At 42.0% G+C, this 11,349-nt stretch overlaps 1 protein-coding gene across 1 annotated transcript; it reads right to left on the reverse strand.

Annotated features, from left to right (window-relative positions):
- Positions 1-2,509: 2,509 nt before the first annotated feature.
- LOC129838141 (proline-rich nuclear receptor coactivator 2-like) lies at positions 2,510-6,926 on the reverse strand. Its single transcript, XM_055904885.1, has 3 exons — positions 6,774-6,926; positions 5,969-6,190; positions 2,510-5,511 (listed from the first exon to the last, which is right to left on the reverse strand). Exon 3 carries the CDS (start codon positions 5,483-5,485, stop codon positions 5,015-5,017), a length of 471 nt encoding a protein of 156 aa, XP_055760860.1. The 5' UTR covers positions 5,486-5,511; positions 5,969-6,190; positions 6,774-6,926; the 3' UTR covers positions 2,510-5,014.
- Positions 6,927-11,349: the final 4,423 nt, after the last annotated feature.

Here is an 11,349-nt window from a genome sequence, read left to right on the forward strand (position 1 = left end):
GCACCGAGGCAAATAACAAACATGCATGAGAGCACCAGATGTTCCGGAAAACTGTGTGATCACGCTCTCCGCAGCCGATGTAAAACCTCTAAATAGGTCAACATTTTCAACCTCTCCCTGTCCAAGTCTGTAATACCAACATGTTTTAAGCAGACCACCATAGTCCGTGCCCAAGAACACTAAGGTAACCTGCCTAAATGACTACCGACCTGTAGCAATCACGTCCGTAGCCATGAAGGGCTTTGAAAGGCTGGTCATGGCTCACATCAACACCATTATCCCAGAAACCCTAGACCCACTGCAATTTGCATACCACCCCAACAGATGATGCAATCTTTATTGTACTCCACACTGCCCTTGCCCACCTGGACAAAATAAACACCTATGTGAGAATGATATTCAATGACTGCAGCTCAGCGTTCCCTCTTTTACACTGCTACTCTGTTGTTATCATCTATGCATAGTCACTTTAATAACTCCACATGTACACATTACCTCAACTAACCGGTGCCCCCACACATCGACTCTGTACCGGTACCCCCTTGTGTAGTCTCGCTATTGTTATTTTACTGCTGCTCTTTAATTACTTGATACTTTTATTTCTTATTCTTACTCATATATATATATATTTTTTTAACTATTGTTGGTTAGGGCTTGTAAGCATTTCCCTGTAATTGTATTCAGAGCATGTCACTAATCAAATTTGATTTGACTAGAATACAGTATATAAACTCAGCAAAAAAATCCCATTTTCAGGATAATGTCTTTCAAAGATAATTCATAAAAATCCAAATAACTTCACTGACAAGTCGTGGTTTTGTCTCACCAGTGGTTATGGTCGGATTCGTGTTTATCATCAAAGGAATGAGCATTACACCAATGCCTGTACTCTGGAGCGGGATCGATTTGGAGGTGGAGGGTCCGCCATGGTCTAGGGCAGTGTGTCACAGCATCACTGGAACTTGCTGTCATTGCAGGCAATCTCAATGCTGTGCGTTACAGGGAAGACATTCTCCTCCCTCATGTTGTACCCTTCCTCCAGGCTCATCCTGACATGACCCTACAGCATGACAACGCCACCAGCCGTACTGCTCGTTCTGTGCGTGATTTGATGCAAGACAGGAATGTTAGGGTTCTGCCAACACGGATCTCAATCCCGTCTGGGACCTGTTGGATCGGAGGGTGAGGGCTAGGGCCCTTCCCCCCAGAAATGTCCAGGAACTTGAAGGTGCCTTGTTGGTAGTGGGGTAACATCTCACAGCAAGAACTGGCATATCTGGTGCAGTCCATGAGGAGATGCACTGCAGGGGTTAATGCAGCTGGTGGCCACACCAGATACCGACTGTTACTTTTGACCCCCTTTGTTCAGGGACACATTATATTTCTGTAAGTCACATGTCTGTGGAACTTGTTCAGTTTGTCTCAGTTGTTGAATCTTATGTCCATACAAATATTTACGTTAGGTTTGCTAAAAATAAACGCAGTTGACAGTGAGGACGTTTCTTTTTTTTACTGAGTTAACATGAATTGGGTACAACCTTATGTAAACAAAGTGACCAGTGTCTATGTACATAGGGCAGCAGCCTCTAAGGTGGAGGGTTGAGTCACCGGGTGGAAGCCGGCCTGTGACAGCGACCGAGTTCAGGCCAGGGTACTGGGTGGGGGCTGCCTTTGAGAGAGAGAGAGAGAGGTGTTTTTCAGTCTCTTGGTCCCAGCTTTGATGTACCTGTATTGATCTCACCTTTTGGATGACAGTGGGGTGAACAGCCTGAGGCAGCTGAGGTCCTTGAACTTCTTGGCCTTCCTGTGACACCGGGCGCTGTTGGGTAGACTGCACCACCCTCTAGTTGGCCCTGCGGTTGCAGATGGTGCAGTTGCTGTACCTGGCAGTGATACAGCCCGACAGGACGCTGTTGCACCTCTACCTCTGTCTGTGTGGGTGGACCATTTCAGATGTCAGTGATGTGTATGCTGAGGAACTTGGAAGATTGCCCCCTTCTCCACTGCGGCCTCGATGTGAGTGTATTACAGCCGCTGTCCATGATCAGCTCCTTTGTTTACGTTGAAGTTACTTTCCTGACACCACTCCGCCAAAGCCCTCAGCCCCCCGTTGGTAATCAGGCCTACTACTTGTCATCTGCCAATTTGATTGAGTTGGAGGCGTGCATGGCCACACAGGAAGTACGGGAGGGGGCTGAGCAGGCACCCCTGTGGGGCCCGTGTTGAGGATCAGCGTAGTGGGGGTGTTATTACCTACCTTCACCACCTGGGGGCAGCCCATCAGGAAGTCCAGGACCCAGTTACACATTACACAGGGCGGGGTGCAGACCCAGGGCTTAATAAGCTTGGAGGGTACCAAGGCCTGCAAGGCTGAGCTGTAGGAAAAAATATATATAGTCTTTCTTACATAGGTATTCCTCTTCTCCAGATGGTATGCAAATTGCAGTGGATCTAGTGTGAAGAGATCCTTAACTATCCTGAAATAATTCAGAAAAAGACAGACACAAAGTAGGGGGGAAAGGGAAGGGATTTTATTTTTTTGAGTTTACTTTTTGATTAGACCAATTAAAGCAGTGCTTTAGTTCCTCTTTTTTTTTTTTTAAGTCAAATTGAATCAAGTTTGGACATGTGGCATAATTTCATATTCATTGGTGACAGTAAACAAATGGGACAAATTAAAAGCCAATTCGTTGAGAAACCCTTGAGTTTCAAATTTAGGACAAAGAGACTTATACATGTATGAATCATTATCAGAAACCAACAGAACACATCTTTGTTCTTTAAAAAGAAATGTCAGTGCATTTAAACACACAGATCAAAACAGGTTGACAATAACACAGGGCCAAATTCAATTATCTTCTGGCAGAAGAAACAGCAGATAATTGAAGGTGGTTTTAAGACACACATTTTTGGTCAATGAATAACATTACCTAATCACAAAATATAAATCAATGTTGATCAACAACAGAATTTTGCAATGTTGGGTTAAAATGTAGGCACAATCAAGTCGAACAACTCAATTCAGGGCACGTTTTCCAGACAGATCATAAGTAGTCCTGGAAAAAAAAGAAATTCCAATGGAGACTATCCATTGAAATAGTGGTTTTAAGCCAGGTTTGGGGTCAATCTGTCTGGGAAACCAGCCCCCAGTGGCTGTATTCAGGCTGTAGCACACCTGGAAACTTAAAATAATGTAACAATTCACACATATCGAAGTCTCCTCAAAAGGTCAAATGTAAGCTAAGTTTTTTTTGCACAGTGCATTTTTTTGCCCTACACTGTGCACAATACAAAATAAAAAACACGTGCAAGATTACTGACATTACACAGTGAAGGGGTATTGACAAATGCTATAGGCAGATTCTTTTTTACAAAAATATTCAGTATTTGAAGTCAAGACATGTCCTTAGCATGACTTATACATTCAGTGTTATTACTAAAAATACTTTATGAAGCAGGTTTAAAAACACACTGCTAAATGTACATATGCTACAAGTATTTTTACACATTTCATTATTTACATGGCTCTTTTTCTTTAACTTATTTCAAGCTCGTGAGCTCCGTTTTGTTGTCTCTAAGATGGCCATTCCAGTTCCCATTCTGCAAAGAAAATAAAAGACGGCCTCCCCTCAAATTAGAACCTAGAGGGAGATAGTCAATTAACCACCCACTGATAAAAGGGCCTCTCAGCCTGTAACTTATAAAAACTATTTTGATTGCAGTGCAAGAAGAGTAGGGTGCAGGAAGCAGTGAGTATCTGGAGATTGCTTCTGGAGACTTTAAATGTAAACAGATCCACACTGGCCTTGCGCCTAACGTCCTCTGTGCCACGTTATGCACTTCTCTCAACGTTGCACTTCTGCCACACAGCAAACAGTGAAACTGCCACACAGCAAACAGGGCCATGGCATAGGAGATCGAGGTTGTGAAACGTACAGTTCCACGTTCCTGTTGAATCTGGCCCTCCTCTGCATTGTTTACTGTGTGGGGTTTCAGTAGGGAAGGAGATAGTTTGAAAGTGGCTAATAGCAGTACTGATTGCGTTGGAAAAAAAGTCACCCAGAGGACCAAATTCTCTGTGCCACGCAAGCCAACGTGATATGGCACTGGTAACCACGTCAGACATACAAGGGAGAGATGGTGAAAAAAAGAATTACAGCAAGAGACATTGGTTTGGTTAAGACAAAACTGACTCATTGATTAATAACCACATCACAAATAGACAAAATAATTGTATGATAGAGCTGCAGGCCTTGGACCAGAACAACTGCCATAGTGCAGAGCGCACAGCGCAATAAAAAAGTACAGGAGTTGAACGTCCAAGGCCTGTGTGCCATAGCCTCTACACTTCAGTTTGAGGTTATACTTGTGACCTGTACTCACTACTACAGCGGATTCCCTCCTGAAAGATAGCTCTGGTTTCCCTGCAGAACAGCGGATTTTACATCCCCCCCCAAAACCAGAGGGAAAACAGTAAGTCAAAAAAAAAAATGCTACTATTGTAAATTGTGCTTCAGGCAGCACTAGGTTGTCAGAAGTGAAATCCTTAATGATTAACAGAACTTAACGTGCCAAAGAATTACCGGTCCACAGAAATGGACTGTGAATGAGACTGCATTAACATGTTATGACTAACAGTATCCAACCCTACCGTTTGGGAAGAAAAGCCCACAGACTTGCTATAACGGCCAACAAAAAAACAACAAAACAAAAAAACAGAGCACAAATACGAAGGATATCCAGTTCATCGTTAGTGACAGAAACAGACTCCAATGAGAGCATTCTCCCCCACCAACAAGGCTGCAGCGCTGTAATACCTGTGGTTCTCAAAAAAAAGAAAGAAAAAGAAAGGGTGACAAACATCTGCAGAGATTTCCCTACAACATGCCTACCACCCTTCGAATACCTCAATCTAAAATAGCCAAAAGTATATTACAACGCTGGGGCGTTCAAGGCAGGTAGGAGCCTTCGTTCACACGTTGGCTTTGAAAGGTCAGGTTATGGGAGTCCATCTCTAGGCATGCACCTTGAGGAGGCTCTTCAGCTGGAAGGCCATCATCTCCCTGCTGTCACGAGTACCCATGGGGACCCAGTGGCTGGGGGGCTTGGGCAGCACGCTGGGGGAGGGTGGCTCGCTGAACTTGGCCCCTGCATAGCTCGGGCCGCCACACTGGGTGGCCAGAAGTATGTTCAGGTGAGACACAGCGCCCTCCCAATTCTGATCGTAGGCATTGGCAAAACGGACAGAAGTGTTTTTCTTCTCAGCAGACGCGGCCAGCCGCGCCTCTGGAAACCAGGGGTAGGCTGCGCCCTTGCGGTGGCCATGTTGGTAAGGACCTCCCGCCGCCCCCGAGGATGCTACGGTTGTCACTCCATTCTGATCGCGGACAACTCTCTGCTTGGCCCGGCCCAGCTGATGGTTCTTCTTGGGCAATGGGCGCTCTGGGTGGGACACTGGAATGTTGTACCTCTCTCCACCTCCCATACTGTACTTTCCAGACTATGTGTCACCTGAAGGAGGAATACATTTAAATTAAGAAACAAAACAAAAACATTGAAGCAATTCATTTCTAACATTTACAATTTAGTTATCCAAAACTTACAAGTGGCTTGCTCAAGGGCATACAGATGTTTCACCTATTCAACACAGGGATTCGAACCAGCGGCAGTCCAACGCTCTTAATGCTAAGCTAACGATAACTGTAGCCCAACAATTAAACATGACAATTGTCCCCTGTTGACAACATTGCTTTAACAATATGGTAAAAAATATATATATAATATATATATATGCGTAGTTCATATTTGAGACGGGCAAAATATAATGAGACGGGCAAAATATAATTAACAGACTGCTGGAACAAATGTGCATTACTTAAGTTACTTCAATAAGCTCAATTTGACTACGTACAAAAGATCAGCCCTTCCCCCACCCGACAGCAAAAACAGTGTAGCAGCCAATGCCTACCTCTTTGTTGTTAGAAAGTTGAATGTGCAGAGATGTTTCCTTCTTAATTTCTCCTTTCCAATTGGGCTCCAGGTCCTCGAAGTAGTCTTCGGTCTACTTCTCGCTGCACTTTTAGGTCCAGCAAGATCTGGAGTTGTCATGTGCCAATGAGCGTCGTTTTCCCGTGAAGCCGAGTAGAACATCAATTCACTTCAGCGCACGAAAATGCTCAAAGAAGCCGATCTAAACAAAACATTTTTTTTTTTTAGAAATACTTCGGGTAAATATAACGACACTGCTCCAAGTAAGTAAACTGTTGTTACAAATTGAGAATGGGGACAGTTTTCATGTAACAAACATGCATCTTCACAAAGCTAACAACATTCCACAAACTGTCTGGTAAAATTCATAAACTGGTAGCAACATAATGCATATTGGTTTACTGGAAAATAAAGCAGGTGGCTAACTAGCGTCCATGTTTAGCTATGTAAAGCCACCACGTAAACAGCGAATAATGCGTTCACTTGCATGGAAGACTGCGAACGTCGTCAACTAACGTTACGTTAGCTTGGTGTAGAAATCGAGCGATTGATGTTCAATCGATCGATGTTCACTTTAGCTGAATATTTTTTTTTTTTAAATACACCTAGATTAACCGTAATTTGTGCTTGTTAACATTACTAAAGTGAAATGTATTCATGGTTCTTATTATCATTGTAAGTAAATAGCCGTCTATCTAGGTCACTTCTCTGGCAACAAAACAAAGAACGCCACTCATAAGTCATATGGCGTCACAAATTCTAGCTAAATTAACACCGGCTCTTACCGACTTCCTCAGGCTTAGTTGGTAAAAGCCCTTTGTCAGAGATTGTTGAATTGACGTCTGAACGCTCTGAATGTAGAAATTGCTATATCTAGAAATGTGTGTATATCTCTACTCCCTCTCGACTGTCTGATTTGCAACAAAATGGAAGCTGGGGCAGGTATATGTAGCTGCGCAAGCTGAGCTCTGACCAATCACAACAACTCTGTCACCGAAGGACCAATCGGAGAGGCGATTCACAGACGCATTCACGTCTGTTGCCAGACAGTTGACGCGAAAAGACAAACCTCCCACCCTAGGCTTCCTTTGTTGAGGGTATTTCCATGAAGAAGTGGTAAAGCATCAAGAAAACCACCATTTAGATTCAAATAAAATAAAACAGATCGACATGTATGTGTCTTTCAAACCTGACATTCAATAGCCGCTGCTTCGGCAAAAGCTTATACTGGGGTTCCAAATGAACAATTGACAAAATATGTCATGATATGTAGACCTACATTACTAAATCATTTGAGTAGCCTACAATAACCAGGTTTCCATACAACCTTTTTATGCTAAACTGTTGGCTAGAGTGCACGTGTCACGACCAGAGTGGGCACATTCGCTGTGTAATGTAAAATGTGTTGTGACAAAACCATCAGTGGAGTTGGAAATGGGATGGAACCCCGTTTAACAGAAAAAGTAATGTGTGTGCATTACGTCATCACGCACAGTCTTTTATCAACAACAAGTCAATCTGATGGAAACAGGACTCGTGGGGAAATGCGCATATTGTTTATATGGGGCTTTTAGAATATTCGCATGAAATTCTGTTGCCAATTGGACGGAAACCTAGTTTGTGAGATAATCTGTCAGAGATCAATTCCTTCTAAGATTATGATATGATTGGCTTCTCAATGGTTCAGTATTATGTAATCCAACTCAATAGCAGCCATGGCAATGTCTATTCCTGAATATAACAGCATTTCTTAATATATTTATAGTGGCTTGTATTTGTATTTTATTACGATATAATATGGTTTCTCTCTTATTTGAAAAAAAGAAACAACATTTAACCGGATTTCCTGTAGTAGTGGGTGGGTGGTGATTCACGGGAAAGCAAGAGAGCAGCAGCAACAGGCTTTTGCAAGACTGGGCAAATGACTGTCATCAGTTACCTGCTAACAATGGGCCCACGTCTCAGTAATTTCTCAGATATTTGCTCAAGATAGTAAAAAAGTCCCCATAGCTTATTCCCTTTATATGTTGTTCTGTATTTTGGGTTCAGGATTATTGACCATAGATCATAAAGTGAAATACCTTTTATTTGATTGTGTTACACAAAGTTGCACTCTCAATAAACCCCACCCCTAACTGCGTCACTATGGTGGCCCATATGTATATCATTTTTGTTTTGTTTTGGGGCTCTATAGTCAGCCACTGTCAAGATGTAGGTCTGTTATTAACAGTATTTTCTCACTCAGTATCTGTGTGTTTCATGTTGTCTCTGTTGTTCGATAAGATACTCAAATGACATGCCCCTAAACCTGACCTAATTTTACCATTGCAAATGTTTCCTAACGTTAACTTGGCTGGGAACATAGAACAACAATAGTGCAAGTCCTAACATGTTACACTAGAAACCACAAAGCTCGGATTTATAAACCGTTTCCTGACATCATACCACTAGGTGTCAATGTGCTGCATCCTCTGATAATATACTATCCATTTGTACACAGTGTCTGGTTCGTTTGGGGTAATTGCATTTGCCATTGTCATGGAGCTCTCTCCAAGCCGCCTGACAGTGGCGGTTTATTTCAGGACACGTAAGGAGATCTGCCCTGATTTTACACAATTATAGGAGGATATCTTCTGTTTCCAGTGACGAGAGCAGCACCTCAGACCAAACCTCAAACAACAAACCTTTATGAGGACAATAAATATGTCTCGCCTGTGTCTGATTTCAGCTTCCATGTTTTACATCAGAGCATGTTTATAATCTGTGGTAATAGTACAGTGATAACAGTATACACTGAGTCTGACTTATTATAGAACATACTGTTCTAGATTTTGAAGGCTGGGTTTACGTGTTAAATATTTATAGCAGGTCCAAGTCTACGGGACAAAACAATTGTATAATGGTTACAAGGGATGAATTCCAACTGTGCTCGACCAACGTCTAACACTCATCTGTGTATCTCACTGTAAAAGAGTGTTGTTGCAACATTTTGCCAGTCTATCAACCCGTATACCTTGAGTGAGTACCCAGTGTGTACTACACACCCCTGTGACAAGTCCTTGCAAAGGTTGGGCCTCCCCAGGCCAGAAGCTAAGTATGGAATTTAGGTCATTGGAAGGCTCATCTAGGTCACACAGGAGTATAGAGGAGGTACACGCAGGATGTCACATAATCCAAGTTGTCAAACTCTCCTGACATGGGAACACAAGCAATCCCTCTCACCCTATTTTGGGCAAGAGGTTGGGTGTGTTTGTGTAGAATTAATAATGACTACAAATATATTGTTTTGTGATACATACAAAGAGCTGAAAGGAAAACCAACAGGCTGTTGCAATTGCGTTTTACATTAGGTAATCTGTTGTAAGCAAATAACCAACTGTAACACAATGACTTTGACTTTGTTCCATTCATCTGAAAGGAGGGAATAGGACACGGTCAGACTACACTTTAAGTGAGGGGTCATATCCGTGCATTTTTTTCTCTCTTTAAGAGAGGCGGTGGGAGAGTGGGAGGAAATTTGATCTTGAGACATCACTCAGCAATATAGCCATAAAAGTATGAAACCTGGCCTGAAGCTATTTCTCATTGAATGTATAAGGAGAAGATACTTTTTGTATTTGGTTCTGGGTTCGGAGACTAATGTTATTTAGCTTATTGTATAACATTTAAAATCATTCAATTAATAACCATAAAAGGTATAGTAGGTGCCAAATGCTGAGCTTGAGCATCTGTTGAGACAATGCCAGAAATGAAAAAGTGGAGGGGCTTAGCTGCCTGCTTGTAATCAGATTTCCTCCCTCTGCCCAGCCAAATTGGTCAGGTCAATGACAGGGCAGTGAAGAGGAAGATAGTATACTGCCTTTACATCAGACATGGTCGACTAGTGAGTGGGTCAATACCGGACCAGACCATCTTTTTCAGTCTAAATGTGTTCAATGTATTGCATAACATGTGTGTTGTAAAGCTAAAATAGTAAAACATTAATTATTTCAGATTGTCTATGAGCAAATTAGCTCTTAGAACCTGAATAGAAGATATTAACATGTTATTAATTTAATATCTCCTATTTGACAGTTTCTTAACTTTTATAGGCTAATAAAGTATTGTAATATCCTTCCCTGTGGGATTTTAAAAATGTATTATTTCTAGGCAACAGTACGCAACAAACTTCTGCTCGCCTCAATCATGCCACTTCCCCTACAAACTTTTACCATTCTTGAGTTCCTACAATTGGTATAGTAGTTGTTACAGATAGTTTTTCTTCACTAACTGGTTGTTAGTTAGTGTCGCCCCCTCTTGCTTTAAAAAAACATTACATCCTGGTTGTCTCATCGTGCATGACCATAATTTAGATGATGTCATAGTAAAAACTCGGTGTCACTGTGAAAATGATTTATGTATTGAGTAATATGCAGGAAATACAACTTTTGCACAACGAGGGAATCTTGACACAATCATGCCACAAGGGATGAGCATAAAGAACAGATCATATTCAATTGGGGTTTCGAGCTCTCAGTTGTATAAAAAGAAAATGGTACCATACTGAATAAAGGCTGCAGTACTTTAGAATCAGTGAAAAGTCTATTATTATCAACCCCTGTGGAGTAAACACAATATTTCATTGCACTTAACAGGCAATTTCTGCATCACTATTGGCTGGTTTGTGGCTAGCCAGAGGTCACAGTCTCTGTCTTTTCTGTTCTTTAACCTTGTTTCTTCACACATCCTGAAACACAGCTCACTCTCACAGTGAGTGCTCTGTCTCCTCCCTAGGCATCATTTGAACTTTTAATGCGCAAATGGGATTGACAAAAGGCAGAAAACATGAACATGTTAGTACTTCAGGGACTGCAAACGGTAGCGTTTACTGCATATTGGGGAAATTAATAAATGTATAAATATATTGGAGAAATGGAAAGGTGAGGTTGGAGAGATGGGGGGGTAGCCAACCTCTCCATTCATGAGTATTGTATGTGTTAGGAGGACATTATTTAAGACATTACAGAGCGATGGCCCGCCCTGAAATAAATATCTTATGACTATTAATCATGGCCTGTACGACTTTAGAACCTGTAGAATTTGTAAATGTAAACATGGATAGTAAAATGTAATGCTCAGCTCCTAAATGTGTAATCTATCTCAGGTGACATAAATGTATGGCTTCCCTTTCTTTTTGACTTCATCCTTCCCCAAGCAGTTTCAGTATATTCTCATCGTAGACCAGTGTAGACCAGTGTCTCTCTCACTCATTCACTGACTGTTTCTGGTGAGTGGAGATAGGTGGAACTCACTGGCTGAGGTCATCAGTTTGGTCTATCTTCCTCCTATACCACAGCAGAACTAACAGAAAAGAATCCACAC

Source organism: Salvelinus fontinalis, chromosome 38, assembly GCF_029448725.1.
Source record: "Salvelinus fontinalis isolate EN_2023a chromosome 38, ASM2944872v1, whole genome shotgun sequence".
Classification (NCBI taxonomy): domain Eukaryota; kingdom Metazoa; phylum Chordata; class Actinopteri; order Salmoniformes; family Salmonidae; genus Salvelinus; species Salvelinus fontinalis.